Below are 23,927 nucleotides of genomic sequence, written 5' to 3' on the forward strand. Positions count from 1 at the left end.
CCACCGGGGGAGCCCAAAATCCAATTTCACAACATAAATCCCTGTGTGCCTTACAACTATATCATTGGTTTCCCAGGTTTGCAACACTCCTATAAGGCAACTCCTCCTAGTTATGCAGCAACATAGGAGGGAAAAATATATAATAAGTCTAAGGATTCCAAATGACAATTCCTTTAGGAGCCGAAAAGGAAGCCAGTGCCACACATTCTTTGCAGAAGCAGAATTAGCCGCTGAATAAAAATATATAGGACTTGGTTTAAAAGGAAAATAGTCTTGTGTTCACACTGTTCTTCTTCAGTGCGTTTGGATTGTTTTGTCTAAATCCCCCTAAAAATGAAATTCAGACAAACCACTGTTAGGCCAACGACTGTAATGGCATGAGCTCAAATGATCTCCATTTGTGTTGTTTTCTGAATGTAGTAATTTCTGTGCCCGTCTGAACAAATGGACATTGAACAGTGTTCATGCTATTGCAGTCTATGGCCCTGTAGGGGGACATAATGACCTGCACACTGCCAAAACCACTGTGTGAACAGGGCCTTATACTGCATGTTATCGCAGTTACACTTTGTAGATAAACATAACATTGCACTGTGTTACAGAACTGTGTTTCTTGGGAAAAAACAAACATTTCTGTGTTTCATTTACCTGTTCCATGAACTGTGTCCTGTAGCAGCTGCTTCACTTATCACCTCCAAGGTAAGTAACAATTTGCTTATCATCTCCTTTAAGGCGTTAAATGCTTGTAATGGAGAATCTGACTTGAAGAAATGTCGATAAAACTTGTGAAGCTGTGATGGGAGTAACATAAATACCAAACATTTTTTTACTAGAAAATGGAGAAGATTTCAAATCAAGATATTTACCGTGATTAATTGATGCAGTTTTCTGCCATTTCTCACCTTGCAAACTGTCAATCACATGCACCTGTACTTAGAAGACGAGTCTCCTGCAACACGATCACTTACCACATTCACACCCTGCAAACCTCTCGTCATCAACCGTCTCCAGATTACAAGAAAATGTCAGTAAGATGATACTTACAAAACAACTTGCCACTTAAGTGCTCCGCCAGCAAGATACAATACAATTACCACCACACTTCCAGTGTTATTTGCTTGAAATTCTATACTATGGCCTGAACTACATCACCACATAGCAATCCTTTGGCAATTACACTAGTAGAGTCCAGTGAAATGACAACACTGAAGGAGTTGATACGGCTTAAGACAGATCGATCACGCCAAATACTGCATGGCTGAGAAACATGATAAGGAGGAAAGAAGAAAGGAAGCCATACATTAAAGCAGGTAGCCCGACGTCTGACGGGCTTCCTTGGAGTTCGTGCTCCTTTTACCCTGCTGCGGTTATTCCTTTCTATGATCTAAGACTATAAACATTCTTAACATTTGTTTTGGATCAGTGATAATTGTTTTGCTTCTGGGCAAAGAACTGAATGTTTAATTAATTGGTCAAGCACTTGAAATTGTTAAGATATTCATTTTTACATTCTTCTGGCGTCCGATGAAAGGAAATACTCTAAAATACTTCCTCAGTTAGGAAAGGGAACAAAAGCACAAACTACGTGCTCATTAAACTGTATATCAATATAGAGTTAATGTGTGTGGCTGCAGAGATTAGCTATGAGGAGGTCGATGAGCAAAAATGGTATGAGCTCAGTTCAGAATATAAAGCTGCAGTCATACAAGCTAGTCCTAGCTGTGCTCTTTGGGATTTGTGGAACTGGGGATCACATGAAGCAGGGAAAAGAGAGCTACAGCTACAGTGAGACCACTAGGTAGATATGACCCACTAAGAGAATTTTCACCTGTATCGTCACATTTTAAGGTTTGTATTAAAGGGAATCTGTCAGTAAGATCAACCCTATTAATCCGTCTATATGGACACACAGGTCATAGGAAGGTAAATAAAATGACATCTTGAGTTCTGAAATGTTATGTCTTACTCCAGAGATATCCACATTTTTCTTATATGTAAATGAGCTGTTCAGGACACGGGCCGGTCACTGATCTACACGAAAATCTGCCTCCAGAGCTTGTTTTAAATAAAAGGGTGAGTTACCAGTGAAATACATGTAATGGCCTCTCTCTGCTCTCCTGATATCACCACAGAGTTGTGTATAATTATAACTGTAAAATAAACAAGAGGTGCCGCGCTGCACGAAGGCTATAGACGTATGGTGAGTGGATTTCTATGTCCTACCTCACAGACGGAAGCTGACGAATGTCCTGGATTAGAAGGTAGCTGCCACAAAACTGTATCCTCCGAAGTGTGAGAGGGCTGCGGAGTCAGCAGTGCATAACTCAAAAGGGAGCGTCCTCCCATAGTGTAATAGTCCCCTGCACGCTCGCCGCTGGAGATCCCGGCTTGCCGCCTCGGCCGATGGCGCCGCCGGACAGTAGCGTAGCGAAAAGGGGGCGTGGCTAAACTGTGACATCACCAGTCCGTGAGACGGACACAGACAAGGGCCAATCCCGGTTATTTTACTGTTTTAGTTCTTGTTTGGCAGGGTTTTTGCACACAGTCCGCCCAGGTGCCTGCAGCTTCATTTTGGGGTGTTTATCTTAGCGCCAGTGTGTTTGTTTATTGCTTATAATTATAACTGACATATCTGCAGGTTCCTCTCAGCTTCAGCTTCCATCTCACAGGCAGACAGGATTGCAATATTGCTGCAATACAGCAGAGCTGTAAGAGCTACAAAAATGTGTTTGTAAGGAGACAAAGTTCAGTCCTACTGTACTGTGTTAGTTACATGTCTCACACTGGTAACTCCCCCTTTTATATAAAATAAGGTCTGGAAGCAGATTCTAATGCAGATCAGTGTCCTGCCCATATTTCTTAATTAACTACTTCTCCATTAAGTAATTCTGATTAACTTAATATAAAGTTTTGTTGTTCTTGTAGGCTTTTCCTGATATTTCCTTAGTTGTTTTTTTACAGCAAAAGCCATGGTCTGTAAACAGCGAGATCTCATTATCAATCAGGATAAGGATACAAAAAAATTACAAGATATTGCATAGGTATACCATGAAACACTGTGAAGATGGTCATCAAGAATTGGCTTAAATTTGGCACAATAGTGACATTACCTAGTACTGTACATACATCACACAAAAATCGATAGAAAAAAACAAGACAGAAACTTGTCCAAAAGGCGCCTACAGAAAAGTTAAAAGAGCTGCAGGAATTTCTGGCAAGTATTGGCTATGTAATGTATGTGACAACAATTTTCTGTATTCTTTATATATCTGGCCTGTGGGAAGCCTTTTGTTACAAAGAAAAACATCCAAGAGTAGCTATGTTTTGCCAAAACATACATCAAGTCTGCCAAAAGCATGTGGTAAAACATGTAATAGCTTGATGAGACTAAGGTTTAACTTTTTGGACATCATTCCAAAAGGTATGTTTGTTGCAAAGCCAACACTGAGCATCACCAAAACAATATACCCACATTGAAACATGGTTGAGGCAGCATTATACTGTACTTTGTGTGTGGCAACTGGAACTTGAGTTTTGTTAAGGTGGAGGGAATTAAGAACAGTTACAAATATCTGCTAATTTTGCAAGAAAACCTTCTGGCCTCTGCTAAAAAGCTGAAGATAAAGATGAATTTCACCTTTCAGCATGACAATGAGACTAAGCATACCTCCAAATTAACAAAGAAGTAGTCCAGCCAGAGCCCTGGCCAGAATCCAATTGAAAATCTATAGGTTGACCTGAAGAGGGCTGTCACAGAAGATACCCTTGCAATCTAAAAGATTTGGAGCACTACCGCTAGGAAGAGTAGGCAAAAATTATAAATTCTAGATGTGCCATACAAAAAGACTCCTACCCATAAAGCCTGAATGCTGTCATAAATGAAAAGGGTGCTTTAATTATTAGTTTAACCCCTCTCTGACCTTAGACGTACTATCCCGTCGAGGTGACCTGGGCCTATCTGACCCTCGACGGGATAGTACGTCATAGCGATCGGCCGCACTCACGGGGGGAGCGCGGCCGATCGCGACCGGGTGTCAGCTGACTATCGCAGCTGACATCCGGCACTATGTGCCAGGAGCGGTCACGGACCGCCCCCGGCACATTAACCCCTGGTACACTGTGATCAAACTTGATCGCAGTGCTCCGGCGGTACAGGGAAGCATCGCGCAGGGAGGGGGCTCCCTGCGGGCTTCCCTGAGACGATCGGTACAAGGCGATGTACTCACCTTGTACCGAGTGTCTCGTCCCTGCAGGCCCCGGATCCAAAATGGCCGCGGGGCTACTTCCGGGTCCTGCAGGGACTACTTCCAGGTCCAGAGCAGGCTCTGGTAACCAAGGAGCAGGGCACGCCAGATAGCTGATCTGACACACTGCTCTGCAAAGTGTCAGATCAGCGATCTGACACTATACAGTGATGTCTTCCCTGGGACAAAGTAAATAAGTAAAAAAAAATTTAGATGCGTAAGAAGAAAAACAAAATTCCTAAATAAATAAAAAAATATATATATATTGTTCCCATAAATACATTTTTTTATCTAAAAAAAAACAAAACAATAAAAGTACACACATTTAGTATCGCCGCGTCCGTAACAACCCGACCTATAAAACTGTCCCACTAGTTAACCCCTTCAGTGAACACCGTAAAAAAACGAGGCAAAAAACAATGCTTTATTATCATACCGCCTAACAAAAAGTGGAATAACACGTGATCAAAAAGATGGATATAAATAACCATGGTACCACTGAAAACGTCATCTTGTCTCGCAAAAAACGAGCTGCCATACAGCATCATAAGCAAAAAAATAAAAAAGTTATAGTCCTCAGAATAAAGCGATGCCAAAATAATTATTTTTTCTATAAAATAGCTTTTATCATATAAAAGCGCCAAAACATAAAAAAATGATATAAATGAGGTATCACTGTAATCGAACTGACCCGAAAAATAAAACTGCTTTATCAATTTTACCAAACGTGGAACGGCATGAACGCCTCCCCCAAAAGAAATTCATGAATAGCTGGTTTTTGGTCATTCTGCCTCACAAAAATCAGAATAAAAAGCGATCAAAAACTGTCACGTGTCCGAAAATGTTACCAATAAATACGGCAACTCGTTCCGCAAAAAACAAGACCTCACATGACTCTGTGGACCAAAATATGGAAAAATGTGGAGACGCAAAATCTTTTTTGCTATAAAAAGCGTCTTTTAGTGTGTGACAGCTGCCAATCATAAAAATGCGCTATAAAAAATGCTATAAAAGTAAATCAAACCCCCCTTCATCACCCCCTTACTTAGTGAAAAATAATAAAATAAAAAAATGTATTTATTCCATTTTCCCATTAGGGCTAGGGTTAGGGTTAGGGCTAGGGTTAGGGCTAGGGTTAGGGCTAGGGTTAGGGTTAGAGCTAGGGTTAGGGCTAGGGTTCAGGGTTGGGGCTAGGGTTGGAGCTAAAGTTAGGGTTAGGGTTGGGGCTAAAGTTAGGGTTAGGGTTGGGGCTAAAGTTAGGGTTAGGGTTGGGGCTAAAGTTAGGGTTAGGGTTGGGGCTAAAGTTAGGGATTGGATTACATTTACGGTTGGGATTAGGGTTGGGATTAGAGTTAGGGGTGTGTCAGGGTTAGGGGTGTGGTTAGGGTTACCATTGGGATTAGGGTTAGGGGTGTGTTTGGATTAGGGTTTCAGGTAGAATTGGGGAGTTTCCACTGTTCAGGCACATCAGGGGCTCTCCAAACACGACATGGCGTCCGATCTCAATTCCAGCCAATTCTGCCTTGAAAAAGTTAAACAGTGCTCCTTCCCTTCTGAGCTCTCCCGTGCGCCCACACAAGGGTTTACCCCAACATATGGGGTATCAGCGTACTCGGGACAAATTGGACAACTGTTGGGGTCCAAGTTCTCTTGTTATCCTTGGGAAAATAAAAATTTGGGGGGCTAAAAATCATTTTTGTGGGAAAAAAATATTTTTTATTTTCACGGCTCTGCGTTGTAAACTGTAGTGAAACACTTGGGGGTTCAAAGTTCTCACAACATATCTAGATAAGTTCCTTGGGAGGTCTAGTTTCCAATATGGGGTCACTTGTGGGGGGTTTCTACTGTTTGGGTACATCAGGAGCTCTTCAAATGCAATGTGACGCCTGCAGACCAATCCATCTAAGTCTGCATTCCAAATGGCGCTCCTTCCCTTCCGAGCTCTGCCATGCACCCAAACAGTGGTTCCCCCCCACATATGGGGTATCAGCGTACTCAGGACAAATTGGACAACAACAATTGGGGTCCAATTTTCCTGTTACCCTTGTGAAAATACAAAACTGGGGGCTAAAAAGTAATTTTTGTGAAAAAAAAAAATTATTTTCACGGCTCTGCATTATAAGCTGTACTGAAACACTTGGGAGTTCAAAGCTCTCAAAACACATCTAGATAAGTTCCATAGGGGGTCTTCTTTCCAAAATGGTGTCACTTGTGGGGGGTTTTAATGTTTAGGCACATCAGTGGCTCTCCAAACGCGACATGGTGTCCCATCTCAATTCCAGTCAATTTTGCATTGAAAAGTCCAACGGCGCTCCTTCCCTTCCGAGCTCTGCCATGTGCTCAAACAGTCGTTTACCCCCACATATGAGGTATCAGCGTACTCAGGACAAATTGCACAACAACTTTTGGGGTCCAATTTCTTCTCTTACCCTTAGGAAAATAAAAAATTGGGGGTGAAAAGATCATTTTTGTGAAAAAATATGATTTTTATTTTTACGGCTCTGCATTATAAACTTCTGTGAAGCACTTGTTGGGTCAAAGTGCTCACCACACATTTAGATAAGTTACTTAAGGGGTCTACTTTCCAAAATGGTGTCACTTGTGGGGGGTTTCAATGTTTAGGCACATCAGTGGCTCTCCAAACGCAACATGGCGTCCCATCTTAATTCCAGTCAATTTTGCATTGAAAAGTAAAATGGCGCTCCTTCCCTTCCGAGCTCTGCTATGCGCCCAAACAGCGGTTTACCCCCACATATGGGGTATCGTCGTACTCAGGACAAATTGCACAACAACTTTTGTGGTCTAATTTCTTCACTTACCCTTGGGAAAATAAAAAATTTGGGGCGAAAAGATCATTTTTGTGAAAAAATATGATTTTTTATTTTTACGACTCTGCATTATAAACTTCTGTGAAGCACTTGTTGGGTCAAAGTGATCACCACACATCTAGATAAGTTCCTTAAGGGGTCTACTTTCCAAAATGGTGTCACTTGTTGGGGGTTTCAATGTTTAGGCACAGCAGTGGCTCTCCAAACGCAACATGGCGTCCCATCTCAATTCCAGTCAATTTTGCATTGAAAAGTCAAATGGCGCTCCTTCCCTTCCAAGCTCTGCCATGCGCCCAAACAATGGTTTACCCCCACATATGGGGTATCAGCGTACTCAGGACAAATTGGACAACAACTTTTGTGGTCCATTTTCTCCTGTTTTCCTTGGTAAAATAAAACAAATTGGAGCTGAAATAAATTTTGTGTGAAAAAAAGTTAAATGTTCATTTTTATTTAAACATTCCAAAAATTCCTGTGAAATACCTGAAGGGTTAATAAACTTTTTGAATGTGGTTTTGAGCACCTTGAGGGGTACAGTTTTTAGAATGGTGTCACACTTGGGTATTTTCTATCATATAGACCCCTCAAAATGACTTCAAATGAGATGTGGTCCCTCACATCTCATTTGAACACAAATTTTTACAACACAAAAAATTGTGTTGTAAAAATGATAAATTTCTGGTCAAATTTTAACCCTTATAACTCCCTAACAAAAAAAAATTTTGGTTCCAAAATTGTGCTGATGTAAAGTAGACATGTGGGAAATGTTACATATTAAGTATTTTGCATGACATATCTCTGTGATTTAAGGGCTTAAAAATTCAAAGTTGGAAAATTGCGAAATTTTCAAAATTTTCGCCAAATTTCCATTTTTTCACAAATAAACACAAGTTATATCGAAGAAATTTTACCACTATCATGAATTACAATATGTCATGAGAAAACAATGTCAGAATCACCGATATCCTTTGAAGCGTTCCAGAGTTATAACCTCATAAAGGGACAGTGGTCAGAATTGTAAAAATTGGCCCGGTCATTAACGTGCAAACCACCCTTGGGGGTAAAGGGGTTAAGAATGTGCATACTTATGCAATCAAATTATTTTATTTTTTATTATTATTCATTATTTTTTATTTTTATTTTTCAATCCGAAAAGATTTTAGTTTATTTTTCTATTGAATTATACAGATTTTGGGTGACAGGTGAAAAGTAGTGATGAGCGAATGTGCTCGCCACTACTCATTACTCGCCCGAATATCACTATGCTCGGTGTACTCGGCGAGCAGCAAGCATTTCCGGGATTATTCGGCGGTAACTGGTGTCTCCACCCAGCGTTTTTGGCGGACTTTAGAGACCCAATCACGGTGCAGGGATTGTCTGCCAGGCCATGAAACGCCGCAGCCGTCTTTGTTGTGGTCGTGCAGTGATTGGCTTGCCCGCACAGCATCATCCTGAGTATAAGAGACCTGGCGTCGCCCTGCTCGCCGCATTCTGTTCCTGATTCAGAGAGAGTAGGGAGAGCTGGTGCAGAGATAGGGTCAGAATCATGGTTTTTAGCGTTAGTGTAGGTCTGCAATTCTTAAATTCACAACTCCTCAGTAACCAAAAATCCTCTTTAGGGCTAATTCGTGGGTCCCTATATTGCAGCACTAGGCAGGCAGGGCACAGCATATCCACATCAGTGCAAGGGCTGCAGGCACTGTATGTGCATCCATTGCTCCCACTGCATCCCTCCAAAAGCTCCATAACTGTCTGCTGCTGCAGCTTCTTTACTATTTACCTAGTTGGATTTTTTTTTCTTCCAAAAATTCACCCCCAAAAAGCAAACATACACAGTCTGTTCTGTCAGACTGAGGCCTGTTGAAAAATCATAGTTTGTCAGGCATACGTAGCATAGTTGTGTGCACTAGCCTTGTGCCACTTTTTTTTGTGTGTTTTAAATTCACCGAAAAAGGCCTCATTTCTGCGTGCTCCAACTTTGGGCATTGTAGGCCAGTGGACCCCTTTTTTTGCTGTCTGAGACTCTAATTCTATACAGCACTATTTAGCTTCCAAAATTACAAAAAGGCCATATATTTGCCAGTGTGGTATTTCCGTGACAGCCCTCATATATCTGTGTGCTCCAAGTTTGGTCATTGTAGGCCAGTGTACCACTTTTTTTGCTGTCTGTTACTATAATTCTATACAGCACTATTTTGCATTTTAAAAAAAGGCCACATATTTGCCAGTGTGGTATTTCCGTGACAGCCCTCATATATCTGCGTGCTCCAAGTTTGGTCATTGTAGGCCGGTGTACCACTTTTTTGCTGTCTGTTACTCTAATTCTATACAGCACTATTTTGCATTTTAAAAAAAGGCCACATATTTGCCAGTGTGGTATTTCCGTGACAGCCCTCATATATCTGCGTGCTCCAACTTTGGGCATTGTAGGCCGGTGGACCCCTTTTTTTGCTGTCTGATACTCTAATTCTATACAGCACTATTTAGCTTCCAAAATTACAAAGAGGCCACATATTTGCCAGTGTGGTATTTCCGTGACAGCCCTCATATACAGTATCTGTGTGCTCCAAGTTTTGACATTGTAGGCCGGTGTACAACTTTTTTTGCTGTCTGTTACTCTAATTTTATACAGCACTATTTTGCATTTTAAAATAAAAAACAGGCCACATTTTTGCTAGTGTGGGATTTCCGTTGCAGCCCTCATATATCTGCGTGCTCCAAGTTTGTGCATTGTAGGCTGGTGTACCTCTTTTTTTGCTGTCTGATACTCTAATTCTATACAGCACTATTTTGCATTTAAAAAAAAAACAGGCCACATTTTTGCCAGTGTGGTATTTCCGTGACAGCCCTCATATATCTGCGTGCTCCAAGTTTGGTCATTGTAGGCCAGTGTACCACTTTTTTTGCTGTCTGTTACTCTAATTCTATACAGCACTATTTTGCATTTTAAAAAAAAGGCCACATATTTGCCAGCGTGGTATTTCCGTGAAAGCCCTCATGTATCTGCGTGCTCCAAGTTTGGTCATTGTAGGCCGGTGTACCACTTTTTTGCTGTCTGTTACTCTAATTCTATACAGCACTATTTTGCATTTAAAAAAAAGGCCTCATATTTGACAGTGTGGTATTTCAGTGACAGCCCTCATATATCTGCGTGCTCCAAGTTTGGTCATTGCTTTCCGTGTACCACTTTTTTTGCTGTCTGTTACTATAATTCTATACAGCACTATTTTGCTTTTTAAAAAAAACAGGCCACATTTTTGCCAGTGTGGTATTTCCGTGACAGCTCTCATATATCTGCGTGCTCTAAGTTTGGTCATTGTAGGCCGGTGGACCCCTTTTTTTGCTGTCTGATACTCTAATTCTATACAGCACTATTTAGCTTCCAAAATTATAAAAAGGCCACATATTTGCCAGTGTGGTATTTCAGTGACAGACCTCATATATCTGCATGCTCCAAGTTGGGGCATTGTAGGCCGGTGGACCCCTTTTTTTTGCTGTCTGATACTCTAATTCTATACAGCAGTATTTTGCATATAAAAAAAGGCCACATATTTGCCAGTGTGGTATTTCAGTGACAGCCCTCATATATCTGCGTGCTCCAAGTTTGGTCATTGTAGGCCGGTGTACCACTTTTTTTGCTGTCTGATACTCTAATTCTTTACAGCACTATTTTGCATATAAATAAAAAGGCCACATATTTGCCAGTGTGGTATTTCAGTGACAGCCCTCATATATTTGCGTGCTACAAGTCTGGGCATTGTAGGCTGGTGTACCACTTTTTTTGCTGTCTGTTACTCTAATTCTATACAGCACTATTTTGCATTTTAAAAAAAAGGCCACATATTTGCCAGCGTGGTATTTCCGTGACAGCCCTCATGTATCTGCGTGCTCCAAGTTTGGTCATTGTAGGCCGGTGTACCACTTTTTTGCTGTCTGTAACTCTAATTCTATACAGCACTATTTTGCATTTAAAAAAAAGGCCTCATATTTGACAGTGTGGTATTTCAGTGACAGCCCTCATATATCTGCGTGCTCCAAGTTTGGTCATTGCTTTCCGTGTACCACTTTTTTTGCTGTCTGTTACTCTAATTCTATACAGCACTATTTTGCATTTTAAAAAAAAGGCCACATATTTGCCAGCGTGGTATTTCCGTGACAGCCCTCATGTATCTGCGTGCTCCAAGTTTGGTCATTGTAGGCCGGTGTACCACTTTTTTGCTGTCTGTAACTCTAATTCTATACAGCACTATTTTGCATTTAAAAAAAAAACAGGCCACATTTTTGCCAGTGTGGTATTTCCGTGACAGCTCTCATATATCTGCGTGCTCCAAGTTTGGGCATTGTAGGCCGGTGGACCCCTTTTTTTGCTGTCTGATACTCTAATTCTTTACAGCACTATTTTGCATATAAATAAAAAGGCCACATATTTGCCAGTGTGGTATTTCAGTGACAGCCCTCATATATTTGCGTGCTCCAAGTTTGGGCATTGTAGGCTGGTGTACCACTTTTTTTGCTGTCTGTTACTCTAATTCTATACAACACTATTTTGCATATAAAAAAAAGGCCACATATTTTCCAGTGTGGTATTTCAGTGACAGCCCTAATATATCTGCGTGCTCTAAGTTTGGGCATTGTAGGCCGGTGGACCCTTTTTTTTTCTTCTGATACTCTAATTCTGTACAACTGATCAGATATTATTTTACTACTAATAAATATATTTGTGTTACGCATTTGAAATAGTGCAGTAGTCCATTTAAAATGGGCAAGGCAAGGGGCAAGGGATGGGGAAGTGGACGTGATGAAGATGGTGCATGCAGAGGACGAGGCCGTGGCCAAGATGAAAGTGGGCAACAACAAAGACCCACATCTTCTCGCTTGACCTTCTTGTCCCAGTTTCTAGGGGACCGCAGCACACCACTATTGAAGCCAGAGCAGTGTGAAATGGTTGTTGGTTGGATAGCGGATAATGCTTCCAGTTACTTAGCCACCACCATGTCTTACACACGGTCAAGTCTGAGTAGCCGTGAGTGTGGCCCGGATATTGCTCACCCTGATCCTACTTCCTCCCACCATGCCGAGTGCCCTGAGACAACTGATCCCACACTTGGACACTCTGAAGAGCTGTTCAGTTTTCCATTTCAAGATTCTGAACTCTAGGCCAGTCAACTTGAAGTGGGGACAGATGAGATTGCATGTACAGATGCCCAAAGCTTTGACCAGCCCCGGTCACGCTATGGCAATGGTGGGAAAGTGTCTGAAGAGGTGGACGATGATGAGACACAATTGCCAGAAAGTCAGGAGGAGGAGCAGGGTGCGGATGTGGAAGACGAGGTGGTGGATAACATAGTGACTGACCCAACCTGACAGGAGGACATGCAGAGCGAGGGCAGCAGCACAAATGGGGAAGTAGGCATATCACCACAACAGGCAGGAAGAAGCAGTGTGGTGGCTACAGACAGAAGGCGTGCATCTGTTCCCAGTAACACCAACATGAGTGAAGTTGCCATTCCAACTGTTAGATCTTCCGGAGTCTTGTTATTTTTTAAAGACTCTGCCGATAACCCCAAACAGGCCATTTGCAGCACCTGCCATGCCCGCATCAGCAGGGGTAACAAACAGCCAGCCTGACCACCACCAGCATGATTAAGCACATGGCAGCAAAGCACCCGACTTTGAGGGCCGAACCCCAGGCTCCAGGACCACGGCCTGCAGGTCACACCACTGCTTCTTCCACTGTTTTGTGTAGAAGCCAATCCCCAGTACACTGTGCATGTGAAGATGCCTCTAGTCCTGCACCTGTTGTGGCCCACAGTCAAGCAGCACCATCATCAAGCCCGTCCACATCCTTGTCCCAGCACACAGGCTTCAGTTGTCTATAACCCAGTCTTTGGAACTCAAGCAGAAATACCCCGCCAACGCCCCTCAGGCCACAGTCCTAAATTCTAATATTTCTCTTCTGCTTGCGCTAGAAATGCTGCCTCTTAGGCTTGTTGAGACGGAAGCTTTCCGCAACCTGATAGCGGTGGCCATCCCAAGGTACTCGGTCCCCAGTCGCCACTATTTCTCCCGGTGTGCCGTATCGGCATTACACCAGCATGTGTCCCACAACATTACCCGTGCCCTTAACAATGCTGTTACAGGGAAAGTCCACCTAACCACGGACATGTAGACAAGTGCTTGTGGGCAGGGATGGCACATCTCACTGACGGCACACTGGGTTAACATAGTGGAAGCCGGGACCCAGTCGGTACCAGAGGGCCCTTGTAGCAGAATTACTTTGAAAATTCCCATGTGAGAACACTGACAGCAGACATCAGAGTTGGTTGTACAATCAAGGAGTCCAAGCAAGAGAGAGAGATGTGCAATCCAGCTCAGGCAGGGGAACAATGGCAAAGTTCTGGGACAGTTTTCTCAGACCCTTCCATCGTGATGGCACAGAGGCAAGGGGTGCTGTCACAAGAAGTGCAATGTTTGCAAATCGTACAAATGTCCTCCGTGATTCCTCTGTGCCTTTTAATTATTGGGTATCCAAGCTGGACACGTGGCATGAACTGGCTCTCTAAGCCTTGGAGGTCCTGGCCTGCCCTGCTACTAGCGTTCTGTCATAGCGGGTTTTTAGTGCCGCTGGTGGAATTATAACAGATAAGCACATCCACCTGTCAACTGAAAATGCTGATAGGCTGACTCTTATAAAAATGAACAAGGGCTGGATTGGGAAAGAGTTCTGTACACCACCAAATGAAAACAGCGAAACATAACCTCAAATACATTCTCTCTTTTGAGGAGGTGTATTCTCATGCACCTCTTCACAACCACACATGGGTATACGGTTCCACATTTGGTCTGTTTGTTGTTATCCTGCTCCTTATCCTCATCCTCATCATCCAGAACCACTAGATGACCAGGGTGAATGTGCTTTGTACTGTTATAGGCCGGTGAAGTTTGGGCAAGGGGCCTGCGATGGCATTACTCTATTTTTAAAAAAGGTACCCCCATTGGGGAATTGTTTGGCAGCTTAAGCACTGCATTACAAGTCTCAGAGACACACACCACTACATTGGGCCTACTACTTCTTAACTCTGTCTCCTGCATTGTGTCCTTTACCTGCCACTAGATAACCAGGGTGGACGTGCTTTGTACGGTGCATTTTGGGCAAGGGGGCTGTGATGGCTCTATTTTAATGTGTAAAGAAAGGACCCCATATTGGGGAATTGGCCATTACATTACATTGGGCCTACTTCTTAACTCTGTCTCCTGCAGTGTGTCCTTCACCTGCCACTAGATCACCAGGGTGGACGTGCTCTGTATGGTGCATTTTGGGCAAGGGGGCTGTGATGGCACTAGTCTATTTTTAAAAAGGTACCCCCATTGGGGATTTGTTTGGCAGCTCATGGACTGCATTACAAGTTTCAGAGACACACACCACTACATTGGGCCTACTTCTTAACTCTGTCTCCTGCATGGTGTCCTTTACCTGCCACTAGATCACCAGGGTGAACGTGCTCTGTACGGTGCATTTTGGGCAAGGGGGCTGTAATGGCACTATTTTAATGTGTAAAGAAAGGACCCCACATTGTGGAATTGTTTGGCAGCTCATGCACTGTATTACAAGTTTCAGAGACACACACCACTACATTGGGCCTAATTCTTAACTCTGTCTCCTGCAATGTCTCTTATTTAACTGCCACTAGATCACAGGGTGAACGTGCTCAGTACTGTTATAGGCCGGTGAAGTTTGGGCAAGGGACCTGCGATGGCACTAGTCTATTTTTTAAAAAGGTACCCCCATTGGGGAACTGTTTGTCAGCTCATGCACTGCATTACAAGTCTCAGTGACCCGCACCACTACATTGTGCTTACAGTGCCTTGCGAAAGTATTCGGCACCCTTGAACTTTTCAACCTTTTCCTACATATCATGCTTCAAACATAAAGATACCAAATGTAAATTTTTGGTGAAGAATCAACAACAAGTGGAACACAATTGTGAAATTGAACGAAATTTATTGGTTATTTTAAATTTTTGTGGAAATTAAAAAACTGAAAAGTGGGGCGTGCAATATTATTCGGCCCCTTTTCTTTCAGTGCAGCAAACTCATTCCCGAAGTTCATTGTGGATCTCTGAATGATCCAATGTTGCCCTAAATGCCTAATGATGATAAATATAATCCACCTGTGTGTAATCAAGTCTCCGTATAAATGCACCTGCTCTGTGATATTCTCAGGGTTCTGTTTGAAGCACAGAGAGCATCATGAAGACCAAGGAACACAACAGGCAGGTCTGTGATACTGTTGTGGAGAAGCTTAAAGCTGGATTTGGAAGCAAAATGATTTCCAAAACGTTAAACATCCCAAGCAGCACTGTGCAAGCGATCATATTGAAATGGAAGGAGTATCATACCACTGCAAATCTACCAAGACCCGGCTGTCCCTCTAAACTTTCATCTCAAACAAGGAGAAGACTGATCAGAGATGCAGCCAAGAGGCCCATGATCACTCTGGATGAACTGCAGAGATCTACAGCTGAGGTGGGTCAGTCTGTCCATTGGAAAACAATCAGTCATATACTGCACAAATCTGGCCTTAATGGAAGAGTGGCAAGTAGAATGCCATTTCTCAAAGCTATCCATATAAAGTGTTGTTTAAAGTTTGCAACAAGCCACCTGGGAGACACACCAAACATGCGGAAGAAGGTGCTCTGGTCAGATGAAACCAAAAACAAACTTTTTGGCAACAATGCCAAACAATATGTTTGGCGTAAAGGCAACACAGCTCATCCCCCTGAACACACCTTCCCCACTGTCAAACATGGTGGGGGCAGCATCATAGTTTGGGCCTGCTTTTCTTCAGCAGGGACAGGGAATATGGTTAAAATTGATGGGAAGATGGATGGAGCCAAATACAGGACCATTCTTGAAGAAAACCTGTTGGAGTCTGCAAAAGACCTGAGACTGGGATGGAGATTTGTCTTCCAACAAGACAATGATCCCAAACATAAAGCAAAATCTACAATGGAATGGTTCACAAATAAACCTATCCAGGTGTTAGAATGGCCAAGTCAAAGTCCTGACCTCAATCCAATCGAAAATCTGTGGAAAGAGCTGAAAACTGCTGTTCACAAACGATCTCCATCAAACCTCACTGAGCTCGAACTGTTTGCAAAAGAAGAATGGGCAAGAATTTCAGTCTCTCGATGTACAAAACTGATAGACACATACCGCAAGCTACTTGCAGCTGTAATCACAGCAGAAAGTGGCGCAACAAAGTATTAAGTTAAAGGAGCCGAATAATATTGCACGCCCCACTTTTCAGTTTTTTAATTTACACAAAAATTTAAAATAACCAATAAATTTTGTTCAACTTCACAATTGTGTTCCACTTGTTGTTGATTCTTCACCAAAAATTTACATTTGGTATCTTTATGATTAAAGCATGATATGTGGGAAAAGGTAGAAAAGTTCAAGGGGGCCAAATACTTTCGCAAGGCCATGTACTCCTTAACTCTATCTCCTGCAATGTCTCTTGTTTAACTGCCACTAGATCACCAGGGTGAACGTGCTTTGTACTGTTATAGGCCGGTGAATTTTGGGCAAGGGGCCTACGATGGCACTAGTATATTTTTAAAAAAGGTAAACCACATTGGTGAAACCACATCATTGTTGACAAAGACTTCATAACATTTGTGTACCTTAAAGAGCTCCCTTAAAAAGCTCCTTTTTGTGTTGCCTGGTTGCTCACTTTGGACACAATACACTTCATATAAATTTGATAAAGCAATGCTATTAGTTTGGCTCAGTAGTTCATTAAAAATATAGCTTTGTCCACTATATTAGTTTCTCTCCTTGAGAACCATAACTTTGGCTACCTCAAATGTACAAATGGCGAATATACAAATGGCGATTTGCAACCAAGATTTAAATACTGTATACCCAATGCATTCAGATAATCACATAGCTGCATTTCTTGTAAAACATTCACAGATGTGACAGACAATGCTCATAGTGACACAATCTTGATAAATGTTTGTTTTTTCACTTCACAAACAGTTCTAAGCCTCTATATGTTTGCTGTTTGTCATTGTAAAACATTAAGGTTTACTGAAACTATGCCGGTGGTAGTTGATCTAAATCCTTGTGGCTTTTATTTTCTAGGGGTTTATGGCCCCTCGTCTGATGACTCCATGATATCTCATTTTCATCCAACTTTGAACAGTGGCCACTTGAAGGTCTGGGTGAAACTAGAGTTACTACATAGTGTAAATCACTATATAAGACCAGAGAAACATGACTAATGCTACTAGATCACCAGGGTGAACGTGCTCTGCATGGTGCATTTTGGGCAAGGGGGCTGTGATGGCACTATTTTAATGTGTAAAGAAAGGACCTACTTCTTAAGTCTGTCTCCTGCAATGTGTCCTTTAACTGCCACCAGATGACCAGGGTGAATGTGCTCAGTACTGTTATAGGCAGGTGAATTTTTGGCAAGGGGGCTGTGATGGCACTTGTCTATTTTTAAAAGAGGTACCCCCATTTGGGGAATTGTTTGGCAGCTCATGCACTGCATTACAAGTTTCAGAGACACACACCTCTACATTGGGCCTAATTCTTAACTCTGTCTCCTGCAATGTCTCTCGTTTAACTGCCACTAGATCACAGGGTGAACGTGCTCAGTACTGTTATAGGCCAGTGAAGTTTGGGAAAGGTACCTGCGATGGCACTAGTCTATTTTAAGAAAAGGTACCCCCATTGGGGAATTGTTTGTCAGCTTATGCACTGCATTACAAGTCTCAGTCACCCGCTCCACTACATTGGGCTTACTATGCTGGTGGTGGTTTGATCTAAATCCTTGTGGCTTTTATTTTCTAGGGGTTTATGGTCCCTCGTCTGATGACTCCATATCTCAGTTTCATCCAACCTTGAAAAGTGGCCACTTGAAGGTCTGGGTGAAACTAGAGTTACTACATAGTGTAAATCACTATATAAGACCAGAGAAACATGAATAAGACAGATGCCAAAACTGGGGTACCTGTACATCTACAGTGTGCTGATACCTGCATAATTGGGGATGCCCTTGCAGTGTAGGTAATCTCCCAGGGGTTCTCTGTCTTGGTGTTACTTCTCTGATATTCCAGATGGATGATGTTTAAAAGCCTCTTGGTGATAATCTAACTATACTGTATGTAGTTAATCTTCATATATACGTAATCACTATATTTATTTAATCCTTATATGTACTTATTAACCTGTGTATGTTAACATATACAAAAGTGTACGCACTCACACTATTCAATCATACTACTATTCCTTGAATTTTGTAGTTTGCAATAAAATTGCATTGTATTGCAAGTATTAGCCTTTTTAAAGCTGTATCTGAACATTAGTGTTAAAAACATGGCAAATAAAATTGCCAAATTCTCCTGTAAATAATTGTGCAAAGAGGGAACCATCATACCATTAAAAAATACGAGTGGATTTTCCTGGGCCCATCCAGTATGTGGGTTCCAAGGCCTAATGCGGTGCATATGACTGACTTTCCAGCAGGGCTGGCCTTGCTGCCATTGTGTAAAAACAAAGGAGTACGGGAGTACAAAATGCATATTGTGAAGTGGATTTTCATGGGCCCATCCAGTATGTGGGTTCCAAGGCCTAATGGGGTGCATATGACTGACTTTCCAGCAGGGCTGGCCTTGCTGCCATTGTGTAAAAACAAAGGAGTACGGGAGTACAAAATGCATATTGTGAAGTGGATTTTCATGGGCCCATCCAGTATGTGGGTTCATACTTATTGGGGTGCATATGAATTGGTAGCAGGGCAGGCCTTGAATTCAATGCAAAACTCTTTCAGGAGTCCCCCCTGGACATCTTATGACAGGAGTTTTGTGGTGCGTCGTAATTCCTGGCAGCCCATCCACTCACAGCATAGGTTACAACAGCTTAGGAGACCCACTGTTTCATAATAGCCCTTTAAGAAGATTAATGCAGCCTGATGCACCAGTAAAAATAGGCTCTGTGACTTTAAGAGTCCCTCCTTCATGAATGAAACAAGATGGGTCTGCTTATGTGTCACACACCACATGGCCAGCTAGGGTTGTTAAATGTTACAATGACATTTCCCAGTGAATGCATTTGTAGTGGTTAAAAGCAATGTTAAAGTTGAAAAACATTTCAAAAACGCTGCATCTGAACTAAGCCTAAGTGGGGGAGGAAATTTTCAGTCTGGGGTGAAATATTTGGCCTTACAGGCAAGTCATTAACCTGTAAAGCATGTACCTTGACATATTTCCAAGCAAAACCGGTTTTGGTTTCGTTTTAATGTGTCTTTTGTGGCACCGGGAAAAATGGCATGAATCTCGGAAAAAAAATGATTAAAGCTGTGAACTAGGAGTCAGGAATGCTTTCTGGGGTGATCCCCATGAGGTCCCTGTGTCATTTGAGCAGTGTTTCCATCATTTTCAGACATTTTTTAGACCTTAAAAGGACCCCCGGGGGGATCGCGGTAAAAATACTCTCCCATAGACTTACATTGGGCTCGTTGTTCTGGCCGAGTACTCGAGTATTCCAATCTGCTCGACCCGAGCAACGAGCACCTGAGCATTTTAGTGCTCGCTCATCACTAGTGAAAAGAGTTCTGAAATGATTCTTCTTGGTCCGATTTCTTTACAAGACAAAAACCTAGCATTTTAACCCCTTTCTGCCAGCTGACGGGATAGTACGTCAGTGGGCAGACTTCCCCACTTTGAGGTGGGCTTCGGTGGTGAGCCCACCTCAAAGATGCGACATGTCAGCTATTATCAACAGCTGACATGTGGCCACAATGGGCGCGAGCAGAATCGCGATCCACCCGAGCCCATTAATAATAATAAATAATAATAATAATAATCTTTATTTTTATATAACTTAAACTATTAACATTAACTAGTTAAATGCCGCTGTAAAACTCTGACAGCGGCATTTAACAAGCTCCGCCGGCCGCGCGGCCGGAAGCGCGCACACCGCTGACCCCGTCACATGATTGGGGGTCAGCGGTGCATTGCCATATCAACCTGAGGTCTCCTTGAGACCTCTATGGTTGTTGATGGCAGATTGCTGTAAGCGCCACCCTGTGGTCGGTGCTCAAAGTAATGCTGCATTTCTGCTACATAGAGGTGATCTGTGCTTCACCTCTATGTAGCAGAGGCGATCGTGTAGTGCATGCTTCTAGCCTCCTATGGAGGCTATTGAAGCATGGCAAAAAAAAAATGTGTTTAAAAATATAAAAAAAATATATATATATATATATATATATATATATATATATAAAACTTCAAATCACCCCCGTTTCGCTCCTATCAAAATAAAACAATTTAAAAAATCAAAACTACACATATTTGGTATTGCCGCATTCAGAATCGCCCGATCAATAAAAAAAGGATTAACCTAATCACTAAACGGCGTAGCGAGAAAAAAAATCAAAACGTCAAAATTACCTTTTTTGCCGCCGCGACATTGCATTAACCCCTTAATCCCATATGACGTACTATCCCGTCGAGGTGGGGTGGGCCTTAATTCCCACCGACGGGATAGTACGTCATATGCGATCGGCCGCGCTCACGGGGGGAGCGTGGCCGATCGTGGCCGGGTGTCAGCTGACTATCGCAGCTGACATCCGGCACTATGTGCCAGGAGCGGTCACGGACTGCCCCCGGCACATTAACCCCCGGCACACTGCAATCAAACATGATCGCAGTGTTCCGGCGGTATAGGGAAGCATCGCGCAGGGAGGGGGCTCCCTGCGTGTTTCCCTGAGACCCTTGGAACAATGCGATGTGATCGCGTTGCTCCCAGCGTCTCTAACCTCCTCTCCCTGCAGTCCCCGGATCCAAAATGGCCGCGGGGCTGCATCCGGGTCCTGCAGGGAGTGGCTTACCAAGTGCCTGCTCAGTGCAAGCGCTTGGTAAGCCTGCAGCCCTGTAAGTCAGATCGCTGATCTGACAGAGTGCTATGCAAACTTTCAGATCAGCGATCTGTGATGTCCCCCCCTGGGACAAAGTAAAAATGTAAAAAAAAAATTTCCACATGTGTAAAAAAAAATAAAAATATTATTCCCATAAATACATTTCTTTATCTAAATAAAAAAAAACAATAAAAATACACATATTTAGTATCGCCGCGTCCGTAACGACCCAGCCTATAAAACTGTCCCACTAGTTAACCCCTTCAGTGAACACCGTAGGAAAAAAAAAAAAAAAGAGGCAAAAAACAACGCTTTATTATCATACCGCCGAACAAAAAGTGGAATAACACGAGATCAAAAAGACGGATATAAATAACCATGGTACCGCTGAAAACGTCATCTTGTCCCGCAAAAAACGAGTAGCCACACAGAATCATCAAAGAAAAAATAAAAAAGTTATAGTCCTCAGAATAAAGTGATGCCAAAATAATTATTTTTTCTATGAAATAGTTTTTATCGCATAAAAGCGCCAAAACATAAAAAAATATAAATGAGGTATCGCTGTAATCGTACTGACCCGAAGAATAAAGATGCTTTATCAATTTTACCAAACGTGGAATGGTATAAACGCCCCCCCCAAAGAAATTCATGAATAGCTGGTTTTTGGTCATTCTGCCTCACAAAAATCGGAATAAACAGAGATGAAAAACTGTCACGTGTCCAAAAATGTTACCAATAAAAACATCAACTCGTCTCGCAAAAAACGAGACCTCACATGACTCTGTAGACCAAAATATGGAAAAATTATAGGTCTCAAAATGTGGAGACGCAAAAACTTTTTTGCTATAAAAAGCATCTTTTAGTATGTGACAGCTGCCAATCATAAAAATCCGCTATAAAAAACGCTATAAAAGTAAATCAAACCCCCCTTCATCACCCTCTTCGTTAGGGAAAACTAATAAAATTAAAAAAATGTATTTATTTCCATTTTCCCATTAGGGCTAGGGTTAGGGCTAGGGTTAGGGTTAGGGCTAGGGTTAGGGTTAGGGTTAGGGTTAGGGCTAGGGTTAGGACTAGGGTTAGGGCTAGGGTTAGGGCTAGGGTTAGGGCTAGGGTTAGGGTTAGGGCTAGGGTTAGGGTTGGGGCTAAATTTAGGGTTAGGTTTGGGGCTAAAGTTAGGGTTAGGGTTTGTTTTACATTTACAGTTGGGATTAGGGTTGGGATTATCGTTAGGGGTGTGTCAGGGTTAGGGGTGTGGTTTGGGTTACCATTGGGATTAGGGTTAAGGGTGTGTTTGGATTAGGGTTTCAGTTAGAATTGGGGAGTTTCCACTGTTTAGGGCACATCAGGGGCTCTCCAAGCGCGACATGGCGTCCAATCTCAATTCCAGCCAATTCTGCCTTGAAAAAGTAAAACAGTGCTACTTCCCTTCCGAGCTTTCCCGTGCACCCAAACGGGTTTACCCCAACATATGGGGTGTCAGCGTACTCGGGAGAAATTGGACAACAACTTTTGGGGTCTAAGTTTTCTTGTTACCATTGGGAAAATATAAATTTGGGGGGCTAAAAATCATTTTTGCGGGAAAAAAAAGATTTTTTATTTTCACGGCTCTGCGTTGCAAACTGTAGTGAAACACTTGGGGGTTCAAAGTTCTCACAACACAACTAGATAAGATCCTTGGGAGGTCTAGTTTCCAATATGGGGTCACTTTTGGGGGTTTCTACTCTTTGGGTACATCAGGGGCTCTGCAAATGCAACGTGATGCCAGCAGACCAATCCATCTAAGTCTGCATTCCAAATGGTGCTCCTTCCCTTCCGAGCTCTGCCATGCGCCCAAACAGTAGTCCCCCCCCCACATATGGGGTATCAGCATACTCAGAAGAAATTGGACAACAACTTTTGGGTCCAATTTATCCTGTTACCCTTGTGAAAATAAAAAACTGGGGGCTAAAAAAATCATTTTTGTGAAAAAAAAAGAATTTTTATTTTCACGGCTCTGCGTTATAAACTGTAGTGAAACACTTGGGGGTTCAAAGCTCTCAACACACATCTAGATAAGTTCTTTACGGGGTCTACTTTCCAAAATGGTGTCACTTGTGGGGAATTTAATGTTTAGGCACATCAGGGGCTCTCCAAACGCGACATGGTGTCCCATCTCAATTCCAGTCAATTTTGCATTGAAAAGTCAAACGGCGCTCCTTCCCTTCTGAGCTCTGCCATGCACCCAAACAGTTGTTTACCCCCACATATGGGGTATCGGCGTACTCAGGACAAATTGCACAACTTTTGTGGTCTAATTTCTTCCCTTACCCTTGGGAAAATAAAAAATTGGGGGCGAAAAGATTATTTTTGTGAAAAAATATGATTTCTTATTTTTATGCCTCTGCATTATAAACTTCTGTGAAGCACTTGTTGGGTCAAAGTGCTCACCACACATCTAGATAAATTCCTTAAGGGGTCTACTTTCCAAAATGGTGTCACTTGTGGGGGGTTTCAATGTTTATGCAGATCAGGGGCTCTCCAAATGCAACATGGTGTCCCATCTTAATTCCAGTCAATTTTGCATTGAAAAGTCAAATGGCACTCCTTCCCTTCCGAGCTCTGCTATGCGCCCAAACAGTGTTTTACCCCCACATATGGGGTATCAGCGTACTCAGGACAAATTGCACAACAATTGTTTGGGTCCAATTTCTTCTCTTACCCTTGGGAAAATAAAAAATTGGGGGCGAAAAGATAATTTTTGTGAAAAAATATGATTTTTTATTTTTACGGCTCTGCATTATAAACTTCTGTGAAGCCCTTGGTGGGTCAAAGTGCTCACCACAAATCTAGATAAGTTCCTTAAGGGGTCTACTTTCCAAAATGGTGTCACTTGTGGGGGGTTTCAATGTTTAGGCAGATCAGGGGCTCGCCAAATGCAACATG

The 23,927-nt window shown here is 42.5% G+C and overlaps 1 protein-coding gene across 1 annotated transcript in view; it reads right to left on the reverse strand.

The window, feature by feature from the left end:
* Window positions 1-23,927, reverse strand: part of CPED1 (cadherin like and PC-esterase domain containing 1) — a 644,735-nt gene that overhangs the window by 358,762 nt on the left and 262,046 nt on the right. The window contains exon 7 of the mRNA XM_077264976.1: window positions 649-791. Within this exon, the coding sequence (XP_077121091.1) occupies window positions 649-791 (143 nt within the window). The remainder of the gene's footprint in view (window positions 1-648; window positions 792-23,927) is intronic.

This window comes from Ranitomeya variabilis, chromosome 5 (genome assembly GCF_051348905.1).
Source record: "Ranitomeya variabilis isolate aRanVar5 chromosome 5, aRanVar5.hap1, whole genome shotgun sequence".
In the NCBI taxonomy this organism is placed as follows: Eukaryota; Metazoa; Chordata; class Amphibia; order Anura; family Dendrobatidae; genus Ranitomeya; species Ranitomeya variabilis.